At 49.0% G+C, this 27,751-nt stretch overlaps 2 protein-coding genes across 2 annotated transcripts; one reads left to right on the forward strand and one right to left on the reverse strand.

Moving 5' to 3' along the window:
* The first annotated feature begins 116 nt into the window (after nt 1-116).
* Nucleotides 117-4,025, forward strand: LOC113632530 (mannose-binding protein A-like). The gene is made up of 4 exons (XM_027129737.1): nt 117-1,480; nt 1,868-1,984; nt 2,854-2,928; nt 3,571-4,025. Exons 1-4 carry the CDS (start codon nt 1,297-1,299, stop codon nt 3,942-3,944), a joined length of 750 nt encoding a protein of 249 aa, XP_026985538.1. The 5' UTR covers nt 117-1,296; the 3' UTR covers nt 3,945-4,025.
* Nucleotides 4,026-15,736: 11,711 nt separating this feature from the next.
* Nucleotides 15,737-26,133, reverse strand: SFTPD (surfactant protein D). Its single transcript, XM_027129627.1, has 7 exons — nt 25,935-26,133; nt 20,347-20,463; nt 19,960-20,076; nt 19,530-19,646; nt 19,059-19,175; nt 18,384-18,467; nt 15,737-16,110 (listed from the first exon to the last, which is right to left on the reverse strand). Exons 1-7 carry the CDS (start codon nt 26,131-26,133, stop codon nt 15,737-15,739), a joined length of 1,125 nt encoding a protein of 374 aa, XP_026985428.1.
* Nucleotides 26,134-27,751: the final 1,618 nt, after the last annotated feature.

Consider the following 27,751-nt stretch of genomic DNA (forward strand, 5'->3'; position numbering starts at 1 on the left):
GGATCCCACATGCCACACAGTGCAGCCAAAACAAAATAAACAAACAAACAAACAAACAAAAACAACAAAAAAGAGAGAGCACATAAATAAATTTAAAAATTAAAAATCCTAAAAAAAAAAAAGAAAGAAAGAAGGAAAGAAAGAAAATTCCCTCCCAACTTCCTACTTCTCACTGAGTCCTGGAGGGAAGGAAGGGTTAAGGGAGCTGACAGGCCAAGGTGGCCAAGGACAGATGCAGTAGTTGTGCAGGGACGTTGGAATTAGAGGTCAGAGAGGAGCAGAGGGATAGGCCCATGGGGGCTGGGCTGTGAGGCTTCCTGGAAGGGGACCAGCTCGAGCAAAGGCTGGATGCGAATCTGATGGCTGGATGGGGGCACAGAGCCGGAGAAGCGTCTCGGAAGCATGCAGAGGATCCTGCCAGGAGGAGTATGAGCTGACCCTGCTGGGCCCAGGGTGAACAGAAATTTTAGGAGCCTGGGTTCTGGCTGGAAAAATGGCCTCTCGGTGGAAAATCTCAAAGCAAGGGAAGGAGATAAATCTAAGTGGCAACTGGCCAGGATCAATGACCAAAGAAGGTTCCATTCTCAGGGTCAGAACAAGTTTCCATACCTCAGGGTACTCTGGGTCCCGAGTCCCAGCAAGTGCCTGTCACAAAGTAGAGACTTTATGAAACAGGATGATTGACAAGTTGTTGGGGAAACAGCTGTGATTCTGGGGGTGGTTGGGGCCCTGTGGTGTAAAACAGATTTTTATGCGACACGAGACAACGGATGTTGTAAAACAGGTCCCGCCAAGCAATGGGTCACATGCTATAGTTTGAGTCTACCTTTAGCGTCCATAGGAAGGAGAAGAAGAGGGAAATTTAGGCTACTTAGGCCCTCAAGAAAGGGAGTTGAGAGGAGAGTAGCCAAAGGTCATGCAAGAAATGAGCTCTCTTTGCCGGGCCATCGGGAACAGGGCTTGTGTGGCATTTGTAGACCCTGTGGGCTTTCGTGCTTAGGGCTGCCTAACCAACTAAGCCTTGGGCCCACAGGGCATGAGAGCCCCAGGGAAAGTGGGCCCCTGTGATATTACTCTTGCATCTATATTTGTTTTAGCACTGATCTAACTCTAATACATCTTGCCTGTGCTAGTAATAGTTTTCCTAGTAGCCTGGGAGTAACTCAGGGCCAAGAGTTGTGACATCCCCCTCTGTGTCAGCTGCCCCGAGCACAGGGTCCAACACATCAGAGATGGTAGCAAACCAAATGAGATGGAATTATTTTCTTTGACTTTCTCCACTCTAAGGTAAGGACCATGTTCCTGTTTTTGTCACTTCCTGTCCTCCTTCTGTGTGTGGTGACAACATCCTGCTCAGAAACAAAAGCCTGTGAGGATGCCCAGAAGACCTGTTCAGTGGTGACCTGTGGCATCCCGGTCACCAACGGCACCCCAGGCAGAGATGGACGAGATGGACCCAAGGGAGAAAAGGGAGAACCAGGTATAGGACAGGCCGCTCTGACTTCTTCAATCTTTTACCCCAACGGGAGGGTGTTCTCTATAAGGGATCTGGCACAGAGACATGAGGAGGCTCACCTTTCATTATGGTAGGTGACGATTCATTCAGAAAAACTCCTGTAAAAGGGCATTCTCTCCAAAATAAAGATGCTTCTCTGGCTCTCCAGGATCCCTCACTGCCACCCAGGAATTGGTGATGCTCAGGGAGCTGGCCCTTAGGACAGGCCATCCCCTGAGACGCAGGAGGATCTTTCTTCTTTGGATCACTGCTAGCTGAGTGGTGGTTTCTTGGGGTCAATCAAATATTGAGCTTTTGGAGAAAGAGAATGAGTGACAGACACTGGGTCACATTTCCTTCCTCTTCCAACAGGGCCAGGGCTCAGAGGCTTGCAGGGCCCTCCAGGGAAAATGGGGCCTCAAGGAAATATAGGGAATCCTGGGCTTCCAGGACCAAAGGGCCACAAAGGAGATCGTGGAGACAGTTCGGGTAAGGAGCTCACCCCAGCAAGTGATGTGGGCTGTGGGGACCCAGGACCTGGGAATTCCAGGGCCAGGTGGGAGGTGCCCCGTCTCCTGCTGCCCCACTGGAAGATGCTCAGCTCTGCTTCCTGACCCAGCGCCCTCATTCCTCTCAGTTCCTTGGGGCCCAAGGGGATTCCCACTGGTGCCCGGGTATAGACTTCCGAACCCTGCCTGCCTCACCCTCAGCAGACCTCTGTAGGACATGTGCCCTGGCCCTTCTTCAGCTGCAACAGTCCAGTACGTGGTTCCAGGCTGCAAGGGAGGAAACTGGTCCTCTCTGCTGTTGGATTTTGTCTGTTGTCACAAGAGTGGCATGAAAAGGGTTGGCCTCATAGGACCCCTGGATAATGGGGGACATCACAGCAACTTAGTTCAGAGTAAAATAAATTCAGTAACAACAAAACCAAAAGGATGACCTCTTACTTATATTTGTCCACTGGCCTATCAGAATAATAAACGTATTAAAGAGTTTGCCTAGAATAGGAAATGAAAATATGATTAAGAAAAGTTTTCAAAAAGGAGAAAAATTAGCTGGGCCTTTTCTTATAAATAATTATAATATTGCAATATTTAAGCAGTATATGAAGAAAAGGATCCAGAGCTATAGTTTATGGTATTATTATTATTATTTCCAGAGTTATAGTTTACAATAGTTACTAAGTATATCTGAGAAGGCAAGAATACAGTTTTTTTCCCCTTTTGCTTCTTTTTGTTTTCTTATTTTTCTGGAATACGAATACTTTTCAGCAAGCTCATTTTTTTTTTTTCAAAATACTCTGCTCTCCAATTGAGGGTCTTCTTCTAAATAAATATCCTCTCCCTATTGCTTTATAGTTGCCGAGGCTAAGCTGGCTGACTTAGAGGGACGGATAAGGAGCCTGAAATCACAACTGGATCACATCAAAAAGTGTAAGCTTTTTTTCTGTCCCCAATGTGTTCTTGACTCTAACTTTTTTCTCCAGAATGCTCTAGGTTTTGGGGGGACGGTGGAAAAGAACTTACACTTATGACAACTTATTATATACTAGGTGGGAATTTTCTCATAATTTGGTTTTATTCAATCGTCTTGCCATCCCTATTTGTGGGTATTACACCCATTTTATTTACAGGTGAGAAAAAAATAGGTCCGGGAAGTATAGATAATTCATTCAACAGCATACAGTTAGGAAGTGGGAAGGAGGATGGCGTGGAGGTCTGCTGACTCTGGAATCTTTGCTCCTTCCTTAGCACCCACGGGCCTCAGATGGCGGTCCATGCCTCTTTCTCATCCTGGTGCCCATGTCTGGCAGTGGGGCTCAAGCATGTTTCCCTAGGTCCACCTGTACTGGAACAGTTTTTAACAGATATTTGTCCTAAGGATGGGATATGCCAGGAGAGCCCCGGCTTGCTGCCAGGGACTTGCCTTCCACCTTCTTACTAGGATCTCACCAGAGGTGGTAGAGAATGGGGCTCAACCCCAGACTCCCAAGTTCCCAGAGAAGGGCTTTTTCATCTGCTGTCCCAGGCTGGGCTTGAAGCCAAGTCAACCCCACCTACATTTTGTGATTTCAGTGCAAAGCTTCTCCTTGGGTAAAAAGTCTGGAAAGATGCTCTACGTGACCAATGGTGAAAAGATGCCTTTTTCCAAAGTGAAGGCTCTGTGCGCTGAGCTTGGGGCCACCGTGGCCACCCCCAAGAATGCTGAGGAGAACAAAGCCATCCAGGACATGGCCCCTGACATTGCTTTCCTGGGCATCACAGATGAGGTGACCGAAGGCCAGTTTATGTATGTAACAGGAGGGAGGATGGGCTACAGCAACTGGAAGAAGAATGAGCCTAATAACCATGGCTCAGGGGAGGACTGTGTCCTCCTCCTAAGAGATGGGCTCTGGAATGACATCTCCTGCTCCTCCTCCTTCTTGGCCATCTGTGAATTCCCAGCCTGAAGAGGCAGGTTCCTCCGCCCCCTCCTTGGCTCCCTGCTGAGGTCCCTGCTGCTCTGAAAGAGAATTCAGTGCCATTTTCCCCATGTCCAGTGTTGATTCATTCCTTCATGGGGATGGGAGAAAAGCAAGGGGACATATTTGACTGTGGGGGGATGAAGTGAAAAGAGACTGACAGTGGGGCATGAGGGTTTCTGGTCCAGTCCAGTCCATGGCAAAGGACACCTTCTGTCCTGCCAAAGAGCACAGCATTGGGTCAGAGTCAATCTCAGAAAAAGCACATTCAAACCCTCTCCTTTTTTAGTGAGGACACTGCAGCCCAGCAGATGGATCAATGGAGGTCCACATCTGTGTCCGAGCAGGCAGTGTCTCAGCTTCCAAGAGATCCAATTCCCATTTTTCCAAGTTGCCACTACCTGGTGTCAGAGTCTCCTTCCCATGGCTAGCCCAGCCCTGTCTACGACATGCGTGTTGTTTTTAGCTGTTCATGAGCTATACACTGAAACTGTGACACCTGGCAGTGTCCTACATGGGTGACAGCGAATAGTCCTAGGAATCCCCTCACTTGCCCAAGTGGCTGTGGCCTCCCAAGGGTCATTAGGGTGATCTTGGGAACAAAGGGCAGCCTTCCCTTCCCGCATGCTTTTAGGAGACTCTTTTGATGTTGTGGCCTATGCCGGTATCGCGGGAGGAGGCAAATGGTCAGGCAGGCTGGGTCCTTCCTTACAGGGCATCATCGGTCTTAATGCCTCCATGTTCAACATCCCCTTTCTTCTGTGACATCCTCATCCCATTATAGGTCAATGGGTCCATTATTCTTAGAGACAAGAGGGAAGATCTCCCTAAAGGTGCATTTCACACACTGGGGGGCAAATGAGGCAGCACCGTCCAGTCAGCAAATAAAACCGCCCCTCTGAGCAGAGTTCTGACACCGTCTTGGCCCACAGTCAAGCTCATGACAGTGGATGTTCTTGAGAAATCTCAGGGTGGACGGAGCTGAGATTCTATGGAGCCCAGGCAGCAAACTGGGGGAAGAGGGTGAATTCCGCTTCCAGCTGTATGCCAATCACAAAATGAGACTGAAAATATTTCATGAATGGACTAAGGGCCACTTTAACTTCATGAAATATCTTTGCTAAATTAGTTTTCCATTTTATTTTTCTTTGTATCCGAACTACCAGAGGGAGCGCCTCACACTTGGTAAGTGCTTGATGAGTGTTTGTTGCATGGGTGCACCAAAGAATTACCAAACGGACGAGTGGGTGGGATACTGCACATTGAATATTCTAGGGTAGAGTTCTCTCTGAGGTGTGCTTCTTCTGTGAGGCTGGCGGGGTAGGGGTGGAGTGTGCTGAAGACATTGGGGCTGGCAGGGGGAGGAGGACAGTACCTGTGTCCTCAGCCTCTGGCCCACTTAGACTGTCACATCACTGAATTTTCAACCTCATGAAGCTCTTCTTCAGGCACTGCACTTGGGAGCAGTGAGAAGGGTACTTTCGTGACGTACAGCAGAACCATTCACTGTTTGCACTTCAAATCCAGACTGCTTGCCAAAGGAATGGGAAACTGCCTAAAATTTAGAGGCACATATGAAACCTAGGTAACGTAGGTTATGGCAAATAGAAAAAGGAAAGACCAGAAAGTTTTTAGAAGGAAAGAAGATACATGTAAGACAACCCAGAACAAGAGAATTATCATAATCAAGCATGAAAGTTGCACCTGCATTTTCTCATTGCCAAGACAAAAATGAGAAAATGGACAGGTAACCATTATATCATTCTTTCTATTTTATGTAAGGGGGGACGGGGACCATGTCTACCCTGAGATGATTGTCTCCTTTGTTTATACTGTGTATAAAGGTCAGTGTACAAGACGCAGTCATGTGCTTCACAGGAATTGTTTCCCAGCATGTAATGAGTGCCCCCTCAGTCAGGGAAATGCAACAAAAATCTGTGGATGAGCTCAAATTCTTCCATTTCCCTTTCAGTCTTCTCCTTCTAGTTCCTTCCATGGTGCTCCCTTCCCCCTTCATCCCTCAATCACTAGAGCCTCACATTCCTACTCTGAGAGCTTTCTATGCCACCCAAGACCTGACCCTGCTCCCCTACCCTTAAGTCATCCCCAGTGGACATGAAGCTTTCTCCCCAGGCTCTTGGACATGTGGAGCTGGTTCTCCCCCTGACCTAGCACCTGATCGTCTTTTCAGATCTCCTCTGTCTAAATGTATCCCCTGGCCGGCATTCTTCCCTCAGTCTAGGATTGAGGCAACAACCTCCCTGTATTTACTTCCCAATTCTTATCAGCAAGCAGTGGGCAAATCGGCTCAAGAGAAGGTGGGGTTAACCTAAAAATGGATTCTCATGAGAGTCCAAGGATAGAAACTACAGTTCATCGAGGCTTTCCAAGACCTGAAACAGGAGGGAAATTATGGATTCAAGAATACTGTCCAGACCATCTCTTTCATTCTCTCAAGGGCTGAGGGCAGGCTGTTTTCCTTTACTAAGGGACATATGATGATTGACATCTCTTGCACAGGGGACCTATTGAAGCCAGGTGCTCCAAGGACAGACCTCAGGGGCCTCGGGCAGCACATTCCCCTTGGGACTTCAGGACTCTGAGCAACTTCTTGAGCCCCGTTGTTTGTTCTCGTGAAATAGGAGTCTTCGCCATGGCATGCTGGCTCCCTGGGCCTCAGTTTCCCTATCTGTAAATTGATCAGTAATGGCTTCTCCCTTTTAAAGCTGGATGAATCAATGATCACACACAGATGCAGACCTGCAGGGCCCTTTCAGGCGCAAAGCTGCAGGATCCGAGAACTGTCTTCCGTTTTTGTTACCTGCCAATTTTTTCCAAACTCATTGTGCCCTGAACACTTATCGCCAATTTCTCAGTTCTATAGAAAGTCAGTCTGAGTGAGTTAGAATGGCAAACACACCCTGCTCTTGAGATGGGGACTTTGAGTTTAAATTATGTCTATAAGTCAACAGTCTCCCATGAAGGTATATAGATACAGCCAATGTGATTGCAATTTGCTTCCTTTACTAGAATGAAAATAACTACCAAAACTTGCAACATAAAAGGCCCAGGCTCTGGCCTGGATTCTGGATCCTGGTACGGCAAGGCCTTGTTCCCGCAGGACCGACTTTCTTTGGAGTCTTCCAGCTCTACTGTTCTCACATTTTAGCCATGCCCAAGCCAGAGCACAGGGGCTTGGGGTACCAGCTGAAGGCCTAGCATTCACACTCCTCAAATCCCCTTCCTGCCCAGGACCAGCCTGCCTCCCTTCTCTGGCTGTCAGAGGTGGGCGGGAACCAGGGTTCACAGTTTGCTCATTGCTGTCAAGGTGTTTGCTCATTATTGTGTAACTGAACTATGCTTTAGAACCTGCCAGGAATCAGGGATTTTTTTTTCTTTCTTTTTTTTTCTCATTAACCAGGAAGGGGTTGAACATTATCATGGAGTGTGGGCTGGAGATGCCGGGAAGTGGACTTTGAAAATTGATGTTGTCCTTCTAACCCTAAGTGGCTGGTGGGGTGCTGGGAAACGAGGAGGATCTCAGGGTGGGGTTCCACCTGGACTGGGTGCCCTTAGTCATGGTGGCAACCTGTGCGGGGAGGAGAACAGTATCTCTAACTATGGACCTGTGATTTGTCCAAGCAAATACAAGTGTCATGCTCAAAAGCAGTGAAATGCAAGTAAGCATTTATTAGCCTAACAAACGCCTTGGGCTGGGCCAGCTGTCACCGACCCCAAACCCAGCCTGCCCTGTCCTGGCAAGCACAGCGCTAATGCCACCTCATGCAGCTCTCAGAGCAGCGACCCACAGAATTGCCTGGAATGCTAGCCAAAGTCATAGGCTCTCAGCTCCACTCTGCACCCAGCGAATCAAAATCTCAGAAATCTGTTACGTTCGCGAGGCCCCGAGGTGACCCGGGTTTTTTGTCAGTTTGGGAAACGACTGCCCTAAGAAATATAGTCACCATAGCTGCTTTCTGCCTCCCCCTCACTTTCGCAGGAGGGCCTAGAGCCAGGAAGCCAGGCTTCTCCTTTCCTTGTAGACCCTTCATGAGGTGAAGGGCGTCCTGCTTCCCTCTGTACACTTTTTCTTCCGTGTTTGTTGAGATATAACTGACATGTAGCACTGCATAAGTTTAAGGCGTGCAGCCTGATGATGTGACTTACATACGTCATGAAATGATGATCACAGCAAATCTAGGGACCATCCATCATCACATATAAATAGTGCTTCACTCTATATTGTCAGACCTGAAATAATCTCCTGTCAGCTGATTGACGGCACTAGTAAAAAGCAGCTGCTGACTGAAATCCTTCCCTATGCATTTCCAGGGTCTTCTTGTGACCCCTGGGAGTGGGTCTGGGCCTGGAACAGCCCTGGGGAACGTCAGAGGAGGTGAGGCCCTGGGCAGGTGAGACTCTGGGTGGGGAATTGTGTGTACATGGACTTGGGGGTATTCGCATGTATTTTTGAGCGTGTGTGAGCGTCTGTAGGAAAACCAACAGACCCAGAGCTTGAAGTTCCCAGCATCCTGTTGTTAGGGGCCTCAGCCTCTGCCCTACCCCCAGCCTGTGTCCAAGCTGCTCTCTGCACACCCTTCACTGAGGACCATTGTCTCTGAGTGGTTCCAGGGGCTCTGGGTTCTTGGTTATGGACTCAAGGGTCCGCAAGCGGCTGTGAGTTGTGTGCTGGGACCCGCTAGGGCTCAACAGAGACCGTCTGGGTGCTACTATGATCCTCCGCCCCTGCCAGGTCTCAGATTGTACGTCACCACTACCCCCCACCCCAAAATCCTTATCTGACCACTGAATCAAGGTTGACCTAGCCCCAGTCACCATTATGATGCCCTATTTTATTTTCTTATTGGCAATTATAGTCACCTGAAATCAACTTGACCATTTACTTGTTTAAGTTATGTCAGTGTAGCAAAGTCAACGAAGAGCCAGACCGCCTGGATTCAAACCCTGGCTCTGCCACATTGTAGCTGTGTGACCCTGGGCAAGTCACATACACTCTCTGTGCTTTAGTTGCCTTCTTGGTAAAATTGGAATAATAATGGTGCTCACCTCACAGGGTTTTCATGAGGGATAAATGAACCATACAAATAAGGCACTGAGGTTAGCACTGCCCTGCAGGAACTGCAGGCAGGCGTTCATTCTTGCTGCTCTTGTGATTATTAGGAAATTCGATCACTCACCTCTGCAGTCCCAGGGCCTAGAAAAGGACTGGGAACCACATGCACACTCAATAACTGTTGAATAAAGAAAAGAATGAACAAACGAATGACTGAATCTAAGTCCTCCCCGCAAATGAGTGTGACCCAACTCCCTTCTCTGGAGCTTGACTCAGCTCCAAGCTGGATCAATGAGAGAAGCAGTCAAATTTATTTTGGAACACGGCTGTGGGCACAGCCTCCGTTCTCGGGTTATCGGGTTCAGTGGCTTTGTACCCCGCCAGCTACAGCCTCCTGCTGCCCTCTGCTGGTGTCTCTAAGACAGCGCCAGCAAACTCAGAGCTCATATGGCGAGCCAGGTGAGAGGCGGGGTCCCGTGAGCCCCTTGTCTTCGACTTCAGATGATCCCGTTTTCCTCTCCTCCCTCTTTCCCCGGGTTGCTACACTCCCTTGGAATGCCTTTGCCTAAAAGTCCCTACCCTGCAGGGCCAGATGTCCTCGCCCACTGGGGGACCACACGTCTCTGGCACCCTGGACCCAGACAGCTTAAGACCATGCTCACAGTTACATGGTCATTCTAGATCAATGCACTGAGGCTATGGGCTAAATTCCAGATAAGAGAAAAAGCAGTGCCACTTCCCTCCTCCCTGACCAGGGAGCTGTCAACCCCCTGGAGCCCCAGGGCAACAGGTGTCAAATCTGACCCCAGGCCACAAAGTAAAGGTTAAGGGAGGGCTGAGGAGAGATGCCGAATTCCCTTCATCCTTGCCCTGTTTAATTATGACCAGTGCCTGAAAGGAGATGAATATATTGTTTTAAAGTTCTCTTAATCTTTCTCATGTTTGTGGTTATAGCACCTGTTTTATCTCTACTACTCTGCCTGTTGGTGTTTTGTCTTTTTGGGTTTTTTTACATAGATTTATCAGGATATATTTTTCTAATTTGCCTTTTAAAACGTCTGGTTTCTGGGTTAATTGATCATTTCTTTTATTTTTTAAATATTTCATTAATTTCACTTTTATATTTATTTGTTTTGGCCTTTATTTTTTGTTGTTTTTAAAATTTGTTTTAAAAAGATGAACACTCAATTCAATTATTTTCAGTGCACCTTTTTATGGTTTTTTAATTTTTAATAACAAAAGTAAAGTATATTTTCCTCTGACTATAGCTTTAACTATAGCTCATAGATTTTGGATACTTATTACTGATTAACTTGATTAATTAAATTAAATTAAATTAATTACTATTAAGATTGTGCATTTTTTCATATTTCCGTACTATTGGCCATCAGTATTTCTCCTTTTATAAATTCCCTCGTCTCATTCTTACTTATCCCATTTTTTCTACTTAGATATTAATTTTCTTATTGATTTATCTGTTATGTACTTTGCAAATAAATCAGACTTTTCTGATTTTATGTTGTGTTTTACTTTTTGGCAGAGACGTTTTCTATATTTTTGTGTGTAGATATATCAATATTTTATTTGGATTTTCTTCTCTGATAGTCTTAGATAGCTCTTTTCCCTTCTAAGACTACATAAACCATACTTACATTTTCTTCTGATTTTGATTTTGATATATAACTAAAAGAATCTGACTTCATTTTTCTTCCAAATGCTTAACTTTTTAATTCAGTATTACTAATTGAACAATTCATTATTCTCCTACAATTTGGGTATTCTATTTCTATTTTTATCAGGCATATATAAGATATATATGTATATATATGTATATTTGGACCCGTTTTGGGAGTCTGTGGTTCTTTACATTGTTTTGTCTAGTCCTGTGTCAGTAATACACTGTTGTAACTATGTTAGCTTTCTAAAACCCTTTAAAATAAAATGACCACGTCCATTCTCCTTATGTTTTTAAATTAATGTTTATGACTGTTCTAGGATGTTTCTTCTTTCATCAGAGCTTTGGAATCATTTGATGAAGTCCTCACAGCCTCAATCACTCTTTTTTGGGGGCATTGAATCTTTGGAGAATTCACATCCCTCTCAGACTCTCTGTAGCTGGGGACCAGGCATCCCAGGCTTGCACAAAACCCACCACTGGTTTTCTTCCCTTTCCTGCCCTGGGCCATCTTTCTGGTCACAGGATGCGTTTGCTTGGCCTGAAGTTGTCATCTGACCTTTTGGCCCTGGCCTGGCCCCAGCCACTTACCCCTGAAATGAATGAAGTATTCAGGGGGTTAATAAACGTGCAGAAAGTCTGGCAGTGAGGTCATGGTGCTATTTCCTCATATCAAAGAGCCTGGAAGCATCTTGAAGGCACTTTCTTCAGGCCTACGAATAGACTTATAAGCAGGAATTAAGGATTTCATTCATTCAACTCTTCTACTTATTCACTTGATTCATTCTGTCTCCTTACTAAATAAACAGGAAAAGTACCATTCTGCTCAGGCAGGGCCCTCTTGAGTCCTTCTGTGCCTTCAGGCAGTCTGAGAGAGACTATACTGCTTAAGTAAATGGAGATCAAATATGTGAGTATTCAAAATGTATCCAGTAGGGATGGGCTACACATGCTGCAGTAACAACCCCCAAACCCCAGTCAAAATCCAAGTGGATCTGGGTGATCCCCAAGGGCAGTTGTTTTCCATCCATTTGCTCAGGTGTCCAGAATCCTGGCTCGTCCAACTTAATAACCACCAACACTTCTGTGCTCACCAGGGCAGCAGAAAATTGGGCATTTCAGAAATGTGCACTTGCCCTCAACTGCTTCCATCCAGAAGGGATACATGTCACAGGGTAACGCCTGTCTCCATAAGGCCTCTCTTATTGAAACAGTGAAAAACAATAAAATCTACCAAAAGGTACCAGTTATTAGCTATACAGAGGCCTAATAGTCACAGGCAATTAGATTGAACAATAATAAGTGTCTTGGTCTCTGAGTATCTTGGTGCCTTCACAGGAAGATGGCTCTCCTCTATTCTCCTGGTTAAAAGGCTCTATAATCCATCCACTCATTCCCAATCTACCCCTCGAGCACCTTCACTGCCCGTTGCTGAAGCACAATTCTACAGCTGGCCTCTAATGTTAAGGAAGTGCAGGGCTGTAGCATATGTGAGGGCATGACCAGCTGTTTCCATCTGTGTATCCAGTGCCTGGATAAGTCTTTGGCATATAAATTAATATTTTATTTCTTCTGATAGGTACCTGGTATCTTTGCTCTACTATATAAAACACGAGTAACCCAAAAAGATCCAGTACACGATTAAACTTGAATTAAGGACATCTGGAAGGTAATAGTGATTGAGAATGCTCTGAATGTAAGCAACTCAAATGCCAGTGATTTATTTATTTATTTGTTTGTTTTTTAAAGTTAAGTATTTTTTAAATTAATTAATTTATATATTTTTTGGCTGCGTTGGGTCTTCGCTGCTGCACGCGGGCTTTGTCTAGTTGCGGCAAGCGGGGGCTACTCTTTGTTGCAGTGCGTGGGCTTCTCATTGCGGTGGCTTCTCTTGTTGCGGAGCACGGGCTCTAGGCATCTGGACTTCTGTAGTTGCGGTGCGTGGGCTCAGTAGTTGTGGCTCGCGGGCTCAGTTGTTCCACAGCACGTGGGATCTTCCCGGACCAGGGATTGAATCCGTGTCCCCTGCATCGTCAGGGGGATTCTTAACCACTGCACCACCAGGGAAATCCCAATACCCGTGTTTTACGTCAGTGGAATTCAGAACAAAGATAGAATCCTAGAAAAGTAAACATCAGAGGGCTTCCCATAGGCTGCTCAGTATGGGATGTGGGCTGATCTGGTGACAGGAGGGTTGAGAACCAGGACGCAACTTGAGAATATACTATAAAACAGGGACTTCCTCGTGTGGTTGTCCCCTCTCCAGGTATGGAAGGCTCCCAGCTTGCTCCCATGATGTCACCTGGCATTGCGAGTGTCATAACATCTCTTGAGAATAAGGGTCACACAGCTCTGGCTTCATTTGGCACCTAGGCTACCAAACTAGGGACACGGCTTCTATGGTTGGGGTGGGGCTGACATTGTTTAAGTTCTATGTTGACCTTTGCCCATGAATGATGGTGTAGGAGAGACCTCTGTGCTCAAGAATGGGTAAGGACCTGCATTTTCTGAAATACTTGCCTCGATCCTCTGCTTTAATCGGGCTGTGTCTGCAGAACCCAAATGACCCACCTTACTTATTCTCTGCGCTGGAAAGCCAACCAGAGCCCCGCGGCCTGTGGTGCCGGTTGATCTGAAGCTTCCTCCTAGGCTTTGGGGTCTCAGCGTTCCCGGCCTTCAACAACACAGGAGATTTTTTTTTCTTCCTATGCAGTCACATAGTTCTGCCACTCTTTCCTTCCCTCTTGTCAAGAAATAGGCTTGGCTTACATATTGGGATGAGTAGTGATCACCCATAGAGCATTGTCCAGACCACCATGACCTCGCAAGGATCCCAGTGGCCATACTGTACAGTGTGGCTCCTCCCCAGCCCCCAGGGTGAGCTGATTGGATCAGAGGTGGGCATCTGAGACAAGTAGGTGCATTTCTACATAGTTTTGAATTGATATCAAGCAAGAGTTTCTGATCTCTGGGACACACGAGAGACCTGGACGTGGGTGGAGGAAGCTGGTGTGTAAAGGAGGGAAAGAGGTGAGGATGGGCAGAGAGAGGCAGAAGCCAGGGAGGTGGCACAGCGGTGCCTGTGCACCCCCAGTCCTTCGTAAGTCAATTCAGAATCCTCTGTTCTTTAAGAACACCCTCTTTTTGGCTTAACTAGATCCAGTTGTTTTTCTTATTTGCAATAAAAGCAGTCTGTTCTAAGCTCCAGGCCTTTGTACTGCAGAGTTGTTTGCTCATTATCGTGTAACTGTTTATGTTTCAGAAGCTGCCAGGAATTGGGGATTTTTTCAAGTAACGGGGGAAAGATACGAACAGGGAGGCTGAGCTGCATGCTGTTGAGACGTGTGGCTTTTGTTCTCAGATGTGCCGTCCCATATATGAAGTGTGGCTGCAAGAGTGTTGGGAAGACGGGTAGGGCTCGGGGGTCCCATTCAGAAAGGGCCAGAGAGGGCAGTCCTCCTGGTGCCTGGGAGCAAAGGAAAGAGTGGTAGGTTTCCTGTCTGGGGGAGGGGTATTCGTTGCCCCCTCCCATGAGCCTATGGTTCATCCAGGCGTCATTCCAATTTCTTAAGCACAGACGTCATTTAAATCTTCCTTTGCAGCAGTGTGTCAATAAAATGAACTAAATATACAGAGGCCTTTGGCCTAAAAATTTACAGGCCAGAAGTATAAGCTCTGGGGTCAGATGGCCTTTTTCATGAGCTGTAGCACCGGTACTACCTGTGCAAGTTCCCTCCCTCTCTGTGTCTTAGTTTCCATGTCTGTAAAATGAGAAGGGTTTGAGTAGATTATCTCTGAGGCAGAGTGGAGAACATTCCCGGAACTGCCAGGCAGGAAGAGGTTTGGGGATGAATTTGAACATGGCTGGGCACCCTCTGTGTCTGACATTTCAGAAGGGATTAGGACTGTGCAGATGGTATGTTCTCCCCTGAGCCAACCACAGTCACACTGTCATGGGTAGAGAGAGATCCTGGGCGGTCAAGGGTGAGGGGAGCCTACTGGGTGTAAGGCCACTCAATCTGGCCAGAGAGGAAGGTGCCTCCCTGCCAGGTCATCCCTCTGTAACTGTGCAGTTTCCTAGGCTCAGGGCTTGAAGCAAGAGGCAGACACTGAGACCTCCCAGCCCCGGGGCTCCAGATTGCATTGGCTGGAGGAGTCTGGGGTTCGGGGGGAGGTCTTGAACAGGGCTCTACATGGGGGAGGTATCAATAGAAAGGATTTGAAGCCGTGGGAGAGAATGAGCCCAAGCCTGGAGCGAGAATAAGGAGAGAGGGGAGCTGGAGCTGAGGCTCCCGAGCTCCTCTGTGGAGCAGTCCAGGAGAGGAGGAGGGATGAGACTGATGCAGAGCAGCCAGAAGGATAAGAAAATCGCAAGCACAAGAGGAAAAGGGAAGGAGGAGGCAGTGATCAGCTGGGTCAAATGCGGCCGATGGCTGGAGGAGGTGGAGGGCAGAGGAGGAGACGCTGGATTTTGTAACAGGAAGGTCTTGGAGATCTCATTTTAGCCCTTGCCCTGGGAAAGCAGGCTGGCCCCCTTTTCCTCTGATAGGTCTTCCTGGTGTGAAGCCAGTTTCAAACTTTATTCTGAGGGAGGCATTCCATAGCAGCCCTGCCTGCTGGGCTCACCCATGGCTCTGTGGAGAAGCCCTGGCCAGCAGAGGGTCACCTTTTTTTTTTTCTTTTTTATAAATTGTATTTATTTATTTATTTTTGGCTGCGTTGGGTGTTTGTTGCGGTGCACGGGCTTCTCATTGCGGTGGCTTCTCTTGTGGCGGAGCACAGGCTCTAGGCGTGTGGGCTGCAGTAGTTGTGGCTTGCGGGCACTAGAGCGCAGGCTCAGTAGTTGTGGCGCACGGGCTTAGTTGCTCCGCGGCACATGGGATCTTCCCGGACCAAGGTTCGAACCCGTGTCCCCTGCACTGGCAGGCGGATTCTTAACCACTGCACCACCAGGGAATACCTGAGGGTCACCTTTTTATTGGGACATTGGCAGCACACAGCTCTGGGCAGTGCCCCACCCTCCCCAGGGGCTCAGAACTCGCAGATCACGAGGCACCGGTCTCCGCAGGCCTTGTCGTTCCACGTGCCATCGGGATAGATCTCCACACAGTTCTCTGTGTCTCTGTTGTTGGGCTCCCCGGGGGCCCAGTTAGAATACACCAGGGGCTCCCCTGTGGGGTAGGTGAACGTGCCTTCCTTCTTGTTGTCGGTCATGCTCAGGAAAGCAGACTTGTTCTGGTCTGCGACCAGCTGTTTCAAGGCCTCGTTCTCGGCTGCAGAGCGTGGGGAGGCCATCTGTCCCCCGGCCTGTGTGCATATCTGCTGTGCATCCTGAAAAGTTTTTTCAAAACCTCCCATCTTGAAGATCTTCTCCCCGACACTCCGGCCACTGGGAAAGAGGTCCACTAGGGGAAGAGGAGAGTCAAGTTGGGGTGTGGCAGCACCTGGACCTTTGTGCTCCAACCAGAGCCCCCCAGCCTCCCATCCAGGGTACCAGGGCACCACATAGGATGGAAGCAAGGCACTGGTTCCAGAGCAGCCCTGGCTGCACGATGCGTCCTGTGAGTGGTGCTGTGGTCTCCAGTTACAGGTGAGGACCCTGGAACTCGGGGAGCTTACGTAAGAGGCCCAAAGTCACACAGATGTCAAATGTAGAGTGAGGATCAAACCTTGTTGGATGTGACACTAAAGCTTAGACGTGCACTTTCTGTTCCTCCCCATGTCATATGCCAGAAATGGTTTTTCAATTACTGTGTAGATTGGAATGACTTTGGCCAGGGAAATGACACGGTGCTGCCCAGGGCAGTTCCTAAGAGTGTGGGAAACACCATGCAGGGGGCTCGCTCTCACCCCTGCATGATGGCTGGGCATGTGGGGTTGTCAGAAGGGGGTCTGTGCTGTGTGAAGGGGTGAGGGGAAAGGAGAGGAGAGGGTGGGGCATCTGAGAGCAGCAACATGCTAATCTCTGCACTGGGGGCAGCCCAGTGTTGGCCTCTTGATATGCTTACGGGTGATACCCCAGCCAGTCAGCCTCCCTGGACCGCTGGGCAGGGGATGAAGGCTTCTGAGAGGTGTGTGTGGGAATGGGGGGCAGGAGTGGGATCGGCGCTGGAGAGACCCCTGTTTGGGAGTCAGAAGGCCACGTGTTCAGCCCCAACCTGACAATGACGGTCCAGGTGGGCAAGGGAAACTCACTTCCCTTTTCAGGGTTTCCCATTCCTTATTTCTAAAGCAGGTGTACACTACATAAAAGCATCGCCTGTGTGACATGTTAAGTATTTCTTATTCCTCCATCCTATCCCCATCCCTGTGACTTCTAGGCTCATGCATGGAAATCTTCAGGGCTCCTAAGAGGGCTCACTGGACTGGGTAGGAACCCAGACTACACCCTGACCCACTGCCCTTCTCCTCTGAGTAGTTTCAACAAGGACTCAGAGGCCAGATTCTCCACGGGGTCAGGATGGCACCCAGAGCAGCCCTGGACAAGGTCAGTGCAAGTTCATGCGCCATAATTGGGTTTATGTCCCACGCATCTGGGTGGGTGTGCCTGTGCATGCGTGAATATGCCCATATATCCATCTGGAGGTACACAGGTGGAATTAAGGTCCATCTGGATGGGTGTGCATATTTGTGTGTGCATACGTGTGCCTGTGTGCACATGTATGTAGATGGTGTGGAGTGAACGATGGTGTTTAAGTACCCACACATGTGGCCGGTGCCTATGCTCATGTTCTCCTTTGTTTACATCAGTGTGCATATGAGCAAGGGAACGGGTATGCAAATATGTTTGTAGAGGGAGAACATCAAACGCTGGAAACTCTCATCCTTACTACTTAGGTACTTAGTTGGCTTGAGCCCTTAGGAACCAACCCTATATCCCACCCCTTTATGCTCTACTCCTTCAGAAAACTCTTCTTTTTTTGGATCATGAGGTTTGATGAATGATGTGGACTCAAAGCTGATGTCAGGGAAAGCAGAGAAGGGGGAGGGGCAGTTGGGGACTGAGGCAGAGAGTCCCAAAGGCACCGGGCGGTCAGGTGTGCACTCCAGGAGGCCTCTGCCTCCTTAGGATTCCAGGCTTAGGGAAGAATCTCTGCTTTAAACACCCAAGGAGATGCAGGGAGAGTCCAGCACTGGCCAGAGACTGGAGGCAGCCTGCCCCTGCCAGACCCAGGGGCATCTTTAGGGTGAGATACTCAGTGGCCACCCAGCAAGGTTGGGCCCCACCAGACTTGAACCCCATGAGCAGCATCCCAGCCCCTGCTCACAGGACTATGTCTGGATTCTCTGCTGCCTGGGCTGTGCAGCTGCATCTCTGGGTACTTGCATACCTGGCTCCACAGAGGGAAGAGATGCATCGTGGGTTGGGTGTCCCCTTGTCTATCATAGGGACATGCCCAGAGTAGGCAGGGGTGAAGGTCTCCTGCATTGGTGACAAGGACTGCATTCTCCTCCTTTTCCCTTGCATCTCCTTGCAGCTCCTGGAGTACGTGGCTGCACTGCTGTGTCCCAGCCCATCCTTAGCCCCACTGCCTGCCCCAGTTCCAGGTCCAGTCCTAAACATGGTCCCAGCCAAGTTCAATTTTAGACCCAAGCCCAGCCAACTCCAAGCCAAGACCCAGACCTAGGATGAGGCCCACCGTTGGTGTCTGGTTCAGGTTCAGGTCCAGGAACTCACCTTTCTTATAATGAGAGAAAGCATTCTGGAGGCGTTGTAGCTGTCCCTGTAAGGTCTCCATCCGCTGCCGGAGAGCAGTGATGTCTGCAGGGCAGAGAGGTCAAGTGAAGAAAGGTCCAGCACAGCCTGGGATCAGCTCAGAGCCCGGGCCTCAAGGGAAGGGTACCCAGTTGCAGACACATATTGGGGGTGGGGGTAAAGAACTGGGACAGAGCCCTAGGAAGCCCACATCTGCTGACATAGGTGGGCCTGTGCTGCCCACAGGATTTCCTATGTTTCTGCTATGAACACTGTTCCCTGAGCAGGTCCCTGCACCACACTGACACTGAACCAGGTGACACTGTAATTCCAAATTCTAGGAACCTGATAACACTTCCTTTTGGGGGGTGGGAGTAGAGGAATACATGTAGCTCAAGTACTTCCCATCCACTGGGTTATTTGAAGTTCAAAGCTATCTGATGAATTGGGAAGGGAGGTGTGCTCGTCCCAAAGATCAGATAGAAAAACTGCTCAGGTTGCCCTCCAGCGAGTCATAGAGGCTAAGACCAGCGTCCGCTTTGACTTCAAGCCCCCCACCTGTAACTAAGGGGGACGCCTGAGAGGAGGGCCCGGGAGGGCCTCCTCCCACCCTCCGTCCCCACCCGTGCCCTTGTGGGGCCCCCAGATCTTCCTTACCTTGGAGTCCACTCTCTCCCTTCGCTCCTCTGTCTCCAGGAGCACCTCTGTCCCCCTTCAGTCCCGGGGGGCCCCTGGCACCTGGAGGTCCCTGTGGACCCATGGCACCAGAAGGCCCTGGGATCAGAGAAGAAGAGTTGGGTGAGTTCTGAACACATTTTCTAGCATTTTCACCTCCCCCAGTACATGGACTATCTTATCGTCCAGCAATACGCCCTCCCCATATACATATGTCCCTCTGTGCCCTGAACCCAGCCTTGCATCCTCTCTGTGTACTGACTGTCCCTGTCACCCAACAACCAACCTTCCCTGTACATAGACGGTCCCTGCTACTCGCCCTACCCTCTCCCTAGAGACAGACAGTTCCCAGAGCCCAACACTGGCTGTCGCCCTGGAGTGCTAGCTCTGACCTGGCGCGTGGTGATGGTGGGCACAGGGGAACAGGAGCCCAGCCCAGCTTCCATCACTCACCTGCTGCCCCAGAACTTCCAGGGGCTCCGCGTTCACCGGGGGCACCTCTCTCTCCTTTAAGACCTGCGGGGCCTCTTGCCCCTGGGGAGCCCTGCATGCCCGTGGCACCCACTCCTCCTGAGGAAGGAACAAATTGGGACGAACACGGCTGAGAGTGCGCTCAGCACTTAGCATTGCCTCGGAAGTGGAGCTTTTCACCCACAGCTCCAGGTGAGAGAATGAACTGGGAGACGGTGCTCCGTAATGCCTGGCCTCCTCTGGGGAGGGTATCGGGGAAATACGGTCAGTGTGGGAATCTGTGGAGAGAGACCCTGGCAAGGCCTACCCGCGGCAGATGGTCCGGGCTTTTCCAGGCACTGTGCGCATGCCTTAGGCCCCATCACAGACTGCCACGCCTCCTTCCCACACCTGTCACATACCAGACACCTACCACTGGGTCCAGTCTCGCCTTTGGGGCCTGGTGCACCTGCAGGTCCTATGTTCCCCTGCCTCCCTGAGGGACCGTCTCTTCCAGCTGGACCAGGCATACCTGGAGGTCCTGGAGGCCCTGGGGAAAAGGACCAGCCCAATTAGTGACACTGAATCTCCTTGGAAGTGGGAGTGCATAAAAGATGAGGGCAGTAATAGAAGTCTGAGAGGCAGCATCCTCCTAGAGTGCCTAGACTGCCCCACAGCAGTCTTCCCTGAAATAACCCAGCGCCACCTTGAGAACAGTCTTCTGCCTCCTTCCTGGGTTAGAATCTGTGCATGCCTACCGGCATGTCCTAACGACACCACACCACCTGCAGACATCTGCATTCCATGCCCAGCTGCTCACCAGGTGGTCCGGTGTCTCCCTTTGGCCCGGGTTCTCCAGCAAAGCCATTGTCCCCTTTGGGCCCAACTGGGCCAGCTGGTCCAGGCATCCCTGCTTCTCCTACAGGTCCTGGTAAACCTGTGGCAGCAGAAAAAATGGGCATAAACCTGGCCCCAGGCCCCGGAGGAGCCGGAGGATATTCCTTCAGGTTTCTATAAGGTGTAGACACTTCACCTGCACAAGACCCGGTCCAGTGGTGATCCAGGAAATGGGCATCCACATCCCCATTTTACAGGTGAAGAAACAGGCTTGCCAGAGCTGGAGGCAGATCAAACCAAGACCTGCCCTGACTTTCCATACAACGCACCTTCCCCTGCCCCAAGGCCACAGTATTTATAGCAGGCAAGCCTGTCAGCTTTTGCCCTTGATCATGGACTCCTTGCCCTCCCCCTTCCCAGAACCAAAGTTTATATCAGAAGTGACACCAGATGCTAATCACCAGAGAAATATAAATCAAAACCACAATGAGCTACCACCTCACACCTGTGAGAATGGCTATTATCAAAAAGTCAGCAAATAACAGGTGTTGGAGGGTGTGGAGAAAAGGGAACCTTTGTGCACTGTAGGTGGGAATGTAAACTGGCACAGCCACTGTGGAGAACAATCTGTAAGTTCCTTAAAAAATTAAAAATAGAACTACCATGCAATCCAGCAATTCAACCTCTGTGTATTTAACCAAAGAAAATGAAAACACTAACGCAAAAAGATTTATGTGCCTCCAAGTTCATTGCAGCATTGTTTATAGTAGCCAAGTGGAGGTGGCCTAGAGCCTAGGTATTCATGGATAGATGAATGGATGGAGAAAATGCAAGGCGTATATACAATGGAACATTATTCAGCTGTAAACAGGAATGAAATCTTGCCATTTGCAACAACCTGGGTGAACCTTGAGGGCATCATGCTAAGTGAGATGTGTCAGACAGAGAAAGGTACCATACGATCTTACTTACATGTAGAATCTAAAAAACAAATGAACAAAACAGCGTGCTCATAGATACAGAGGACAGATTGGTAGTTGCTAGAGGTGGGGTTGGGGAGTGAGCAGAACGGGTGAAAGTAGTCAAAAGGTACAAACTTCCAGTTATAAAATAAATGAGTCCTAGGAATGTAATGTACAGCAAGGTTACTATCGTAAATAATACTGTGTTGCACGCTTGAAAGTTGTTAAAGGCGTAAAAGTTCTCATCACGCACACGAAAAATTGTAGCTCTGTGTGTGGATGGATTTTCATAAGGCTTGTCATCATTTCACAATATATACAAATATAAAATCATGATGTGGTTCACCTGAAAGTAATATAATATTATATATCAATTATACTGTAATAAAAAGAAGAGAAAAAGCTATGTAACATGCTCTTAAAACGATAGAAATTAGACCAAATTATTATGCATCATTAAGTGATAAAAGTATGCTATAAACACTCTATTTAATATGATTCTGTTTCCTAAATATGTCCATGAATGTGGAGGGCGTGTGCACACGTAAAACACATTGGCTAAACCACAAGAACAGCACATACAAAAGTGTTAACAGTTGCTGTTTCTAAGTGGTACAATTAAGGTATTTTTAATTTTCTTCCTTTTATCTTTAGTGACCACTTATTATTTTTTTTTACACATATTATTTTTTATTGGAAAAATGACCAAACGTTTTAAACTTGTTACCTCAAGAAAGACTGCCCAAGTCTGAAATTATATGAGATCTACCTCGATTTAAGAATTTTACACTCTGTGTAAAATTGTGAGTTTGGTTATTCTTTCACTGAGATGAAATTCACATCATATAAAATTAACCTTTTTTTTTTCGGCTGCCCGTGCAGCTTGTGGGATCTCAGTTCCCTGACCAGGGATCGAACCTGGGGCCCGGCAGTGAGAGGGCTGAGTCCCAACCGCTGGACCGCCAGGGAATTCCCTAAAATTAACCTTTTTAAATTTTACAAGTCATTGGCGTTTAGCACATTCACAACGTTGTGCAACTACCACCTCTATTTAGTTCAAAAATATTTCATCAACCCCAAAGAAAACCTCATATCCGTTATCACTCTGTCCCTGCTTCTTCCCAGGCCCGGCTACCACTATTCTGCTTCTGTCTCTATTACTTATTCTGGACATTTTATGTAAATACATACAATATATGAGCTTTTGTGTCTGGCTTTTTTAACTCGGAGTGACGTTCTTGAGGCTTATCCAGTTTGTAGCACGTCTCAGCACTTCATTCCTTTGTGTGGCTGAGCAATGTTCTAGAGTATGAACACAACATGTTCTGTTTATCCATTCACCACGGATAAACGTTGATGGACACATGGGTTGTTTCCATCCTTCGGCTGTTGTGAATAAAGCATTCATGTGCAAAAAAACAAGAGAAGAAATGACACCTGTCAGGTGCTGCTAACTTATTCATTCACTTATTTGTTCATTTCCTCATTGTTTCATTTATTTGTTCACTGGGAAACGAACTATGGAACATAACTTTCTGCTTAGCACTGAGCAGGATGTAAATGTTAGCACCAGGTCCTGGTCTGCAAGGGATTTGTCACTGAATTTTAAACTGTGAGGCATGGGTAACGAACGAGGAAGACAGTTTATGAGATGTCCCTCCTCCCATCCCAGCACCTCCAACCCCAGCACACACACATAGTCGGAGGAAACAGGACTTCAAGGAGAAGAGAGGTGACATTTCAGATTTGGAAACTGTGCCCCAGGGTAAGAAAGGCCAGGGCCTGCCTGGGCCAAGCATGTGCTGGTGGTGGGAGACTGTGCATTTGATGGGTGGCTGAGAGCTTCTGTGCTGGGCATCGTGTTCTGCTTTTACAATCCTCACTAGGCGTGAAATGGAAGCATAGAGGATGGGCCCCGCATCCCAATCCCACAGTGTGCCGTGCTCAGGCAGAGACATCCTGGCCCCAGGCCAAGCCTCTCTTGGGCTCCCCACTGGCCGGGGTGGCAGCAGGTACATGGGAAAAAAGCCACTCCTTAGAGGGGAGCATTAGAGGTTGCCCATCCTTGTGCACAAACTGTGGAGGCCATGAGAGCACCCTTTTCAGCAGCAAGAACCATGCCTCCCAAAGCACTCATTTTGCATCCTAGCATCCCCCGAAGTCCTAGCCCTGTACCTTACTGTCACCCGAAGTGAAGTTTTATGCACCACCGAAATGGCCAGTCGTAACTGTATTAAAATTCCTCCTGTCTTGGCAATTTACATTCATTTATTCCACAAGTATTCACTGAACTTCTACTAGGTACAAAGCACTGTCCTAAATGCTGGGATTTTATTAGTGAAAAAAAAACAGGCAAAAACCAAATCCCTTCCTCATCGAACTTAAACTCAACTGCATAGAAATAGATAATCAAAATTAAAATGTACAACATATGATAATTTATAAGATCAGAATAAGTGCCACAGAGGAAAAATAAAGCATAGAGTATTGGTGGGGCCGTGCAGTGTTCTCTCTCCAATAGGAGGGCCAGAGAAGGACTCTGTCTGTGACTAAAGCCATGAAGGAGGTGAGGAGTGAGCCATGGGGATGTGTGTGGAAAGAGCAAGGCCCTGAGGAGGCAGGGGGCCAAGCGTGCTTAGGGACCAGCGACAAGCCAGTGTGGTCAGAGCCCAGGGAGAGTGGGAGGAGTGGAAGGAAATGAGATCAGAGAGATCAGCAGGGGTGGAGGGTGGTCTTGGGGACTGCTGTGGGGTGTGAGGTTTTACTCCAAGGGAGATGTGCGCCCCTGGGAGGACTCTCTCACTGAATCCTTTCGGGCGGTGGTCTTGGAGGTGCTGAGGAATGAGGGAATTGTCCTTGGAAATTCAGCCCCCCAAGCAGGGTCCGGGTCTCATTGGCCCTGCATGAAATGTCTGGAGCATCACCAAGTGACCCTGCCCCACCCTCTACCTCTGCCCAAGGGTCTCTCCTTTCAGGCCCATTTTGTCCTTTACAGCAGGTTCTTGGGACCACGTGCATCAGAATCTTGTCACCAGTGCAGACTCTGGCCCCACCCAGACTTACTGGGTCAGGATTCTGAGGATGCTCTGATCTCCAGGAAATCCTCAGACCCATAACAGTTGAATAACTAAAGTGCCTGGGACTGAGGAGCCAGAGAGGAGCCTGGTCCTTGGTCCAGCTGTGCAGTGTTCTCTTTCCAAGCACCGACCCAAGGCCAGGCTTGGAACGCACAAGAAGGGGGGCGCTCAGCCACATCCATGCTGCTCAGAGAGCCACTGTAGGAAAGGCTCCCTACCCCACACCCTGCCCCGGGACTCCAGTCAGGGCCCCACTGGGAGCTAGAGCGAGCTGGCACCTTGAATACCACCCTTCTCCTGAGTTCACTTCCAGGCAACCTTCTCCAAGCCCCAGCCCAGTTATGCTGGGAACTACTTTCTGTCTGTTAAGGACAGACCGATAATTGTCCCTTATCCTACAAAGCCTGGGGATGTTACCTATTCTCTCCAGCGTAAATGCTGCTCGTTTTCTTCCTCCCCAACCAAAATGCAAACTCCAGAAAGATAAAGACCTCAGTTGATCCCTGCATAGCCCTGGCCTAGTGCCATGGTGGTCCCCTTGTTCTTGTTGCTGGTTCATTGAATTCTCACTTCTTGCCAGTAAGACCCAGATCCTCCCCTGTGGGGCAGTATTTCTCGGACAATTCCCTTAATAATCAGTACCTTTGGAAACCTCAGGAGAATTCACCTGATTGGTACAGCAAGAAGATGCAACTTTATCCTGAAGACTCAACAGGAAAATGAAGCCCTGGCTCAATTATTTGTTGCTGTATAGTAGATATTATTCCCATCTACAGATGAGCAAACTGAGACTCAGAGACACTGAGTGGCTTGTCTCTGGGGGGTCCCTGCTGTGGAGCTGGAGCTAGCAGTCGAGCACAGATGTGTCTGATGCAGAAGCCCATGTCCTTTTCATCTTCCACGTTGGGTTTCATATAGCACCTTTGTGTCACAATTTTCCTACCTATCAAATGAGATTAATACATCCCTTGTAAGACTTTTGGTGGGATTAAATAAACCACTCAAGTGAACACCCAAGCACGGGGCTGAACAAAGAAATGTCAGCTGCCTTTCCTTCTCTCCTCTCTCCATAATGTATTTAGGGAAAATCCTTTTGACCAGGCCTGAGTATGGGGCCACAGAGCCTCATCCTTTCCCAGTAGAGTTTAATTGCATATTAAAAATATTTAACATCCTGCAGAGGCACCATTTAAGCAGAATGAACAACAGTTAAGTTCTGGAGTACGGTTCTAGAGGACCCCAAATACCAGTCGTTTACTCACTGTTTGCTCCTTCTTGGGTGGGTGGAGTCAAGATCCTAGGGGAGGAATCAGGGCAGCTGCTGACGGAGCTGGGGGCTCGAGGCAGCCCGTCTTTGCCAACCAGTAAGGCTGTGTTTTAAGTGGGCTGGTTATCTGGGGGAAACCCACCCATGCGGGATGAAGAAGACCATCTCCAAGGTTTACACAGCAGAAAATCCAGAGTTTCTGGGTTGGTTACAATTTCAATGCCCACCCCTTCCCACCAGGACAAGCCCATGGTCCCAGCTCTACCTGGATCCCCCTTCTCGCCCTGGGGGCCTTCTCTCCCATCTCGTCCATCACGACCAGGCAGGCCCTTCTCCGGAGGGTTACACATGACCAGGGTGCAGGCGTTGGCCAGTGTTTTCTGGGAATAGGTCTTCATTTCTTCCCCCAGAGACCTTGGGGGCTGTGAGAGCAGAATCAGCGTGGAGAGAGGGAGGAGAAGCATGTCCTAGGCAGAGGAACAGGAAGAGAGGGGCCATGCTTTTGGTGCGAGGATGTGGATTTTAGGGCTTGGCCTAGCTCCTGGAGGTGAGGAGAAGCACTTCCTCAACCTCCTCTCCTCTGCTCTAGGGCCAAGAGCAGCGGGGCTCTGAAAGCAGTTTAGGGACAAGGTGGGCATAAGGTCTGGCCTGAGAGGACATGAGTTGACCAGCTGGACTTCTGACGGGGGTGACCAGCAGCATGAACCTATTCTTAGATGCTCTGTGTCAACCCTTCTTGTGCCTCCCCTTGGGCACTGCCATGGGCACTGTGGCAAGGATGTAGAATTCCTCACTGAGGCCATCTGTCACATCAGGAAGGACTCACTGAGAGCTCTCGGGCGGGACCCTTCCCATCTCTGGACCTCCTTCTCCCTTTCTGTACCAGTAAGTTGGTTGACTTAATTCCGACAAGGCAAACTCGTTTCCTCTCCCTTGCTGCCTTGGATGGACTAGTCCTGGTGGTCTCAAGGGCTGCCTGAGAAAAAGCCAGAGTCCCGAGCACTGGATGGGTGAATGACTGCATGTTTGCCAGGTGATCTGCCATTCCCGGGCTCCATGAGGAAAGTCCATGGGACACCTAGAGTCCTGTCCAGGCCTCCTGAGAGGACTTGGAACAGGGGCCTCATGGAGGAAGGGGATGTGTGAGACGGGCACAGTCAGGGGAAGGCTAGTCTCTGGGAGGAAAGAGCAGATGTCCAAGAGCGCATCCAGCTACCATCGGAAAGGGACTCAGGAATTAAGTGAGGTCAGGGTGGGTGCAGGACCTGGGCCCAACATTGGGCTTCTTTCCTCTCTCAGAGAGAAACTGTAAAGTTACGAGCATGGAAAGGGCTCATGGGAGTTGCAGAGGCTGGGAACAAAGCCTGAGGACCTGTGCAAAGGACAGGGGGTCACCAGGCAGGCTGAGGTAGTGGGAGGGGAGAGGCTTCCTGGCCAGAGAAGTACCTCCTTCCAAGAGGAAGATGAGCTGTATTTTCCACAGGGGCTTCCAGACAATGGCATCTGAGGTCTGGTTGGATGTCACATCCAACTCACCCAACCTCTCCCAGCCCAGGAAACACATCTCCCACCGAGCAAAGGGAACAGAATGAAGAGCGCTCCTTAGTACTCCATTGTGCCCTCACCTGCAACAGCTACCCTCCGAGACGGGAGCAGCTGCACAGACCTGCCTTCCTCAACACCCCTAGGGTAAACCACCCAGACAGGCAGGAAGATATTCACCAGACATTGGGAAAACAGAATGAGAGGCAAGGACAGAGACACTCACTGTTGCTTCCTCTAGGGCTCCAGAAGCTCCAGGCAAATAGAGTTTCCTGGGCAGGCACTGGCTTTTTATACACGCCCTGTAATGTAAGCCTCCCAGCCCCGGTTTTCCGAGAACTCGCATCAAGAAGCGGGGCAATTCCTTGTTGACACAATTTCACTTCCTTGTTGACTCAATTTCACCCCACCTGGGTCCTGGACACCTGTCACTGATGTTCGTAAAACTACACACACATCACCTTAGAGTTCATAGAGCACCCTCAGCCCACGATTTCATCTGCACCTCACTGCAGCCCTGTGAGTTCAGTGGCAGCATCA

This window comes from Aethalodelphis obliquidens, unplaced genomic scaffold (genome assembly GCF_003676395.1).
Source record: "Aethalodelphis obliquidens isolate GAN/ISIS:26980383/991018 unplaced genomic scaffold, ASM367639v1 scaffold37, whole genome shotgun sequence".
Taxonomy (NCBI): domain Eukaryota; kingdom Metazoa; phylum Chordata; class Mammalia; order Artiodactyla; family Delphinidae; genus Aethalodelphis; species Aethalodelphis obliquidens.

What these genes read in the sequence shown, in the direction of transcription:
- LOC113632530 (XM_027129737.1), top strand. Translation starts at nt 1,297, where the DNA reads ATGTTCCTGTTTTTGTCACTTCCTGTCCTCCTTCTGTGTGTGGTGACA. An exon ending in GGGAGAAAAGGGAGAACCAG is followed by an intron (nt 1,481 to 1,867) that starts GTATAGGACAGG and finishes CTCTTCCAACAG; the next exon opens with GGCCAGGGCTCAGAGGCTTG. An exon ending in ACTGGATCACATCAAAAAGT is followed by an intron (nt 2,929 to 3,570) that starts GTAAGCTTTTTT and finishes TTGTGATTTCAG; the next exon opens with TGCAAAGCTTCTCCTTGGGT.
- SFTPD (XM_027129627.1), bottom strand. Translation starts at nt 26,133, where the DNA reads ATGCTTCTCCTCCCTCTCTCCACGCTGATTCTGCTCTCACAGCCCCCA. An exon ending in GGGCGAGAAGGGGGATCCAG is followed by an intron (nt 20,464 to 25,934) that starts GTAGAGCTGGGA and finishes CTGCTGCCACAG; the next exon opens with GTTTACCAGGACCTGTAGGA. An exon ending in AGGCGAGACTGGACCCAGTG is followed by an intron (nt 19,647 to 19,959) that starts GTAGGTGTCTGG and finishes TTCCTTCCTCAG; the next exon opens with GAGGAGTGGGTGCCACGGGC.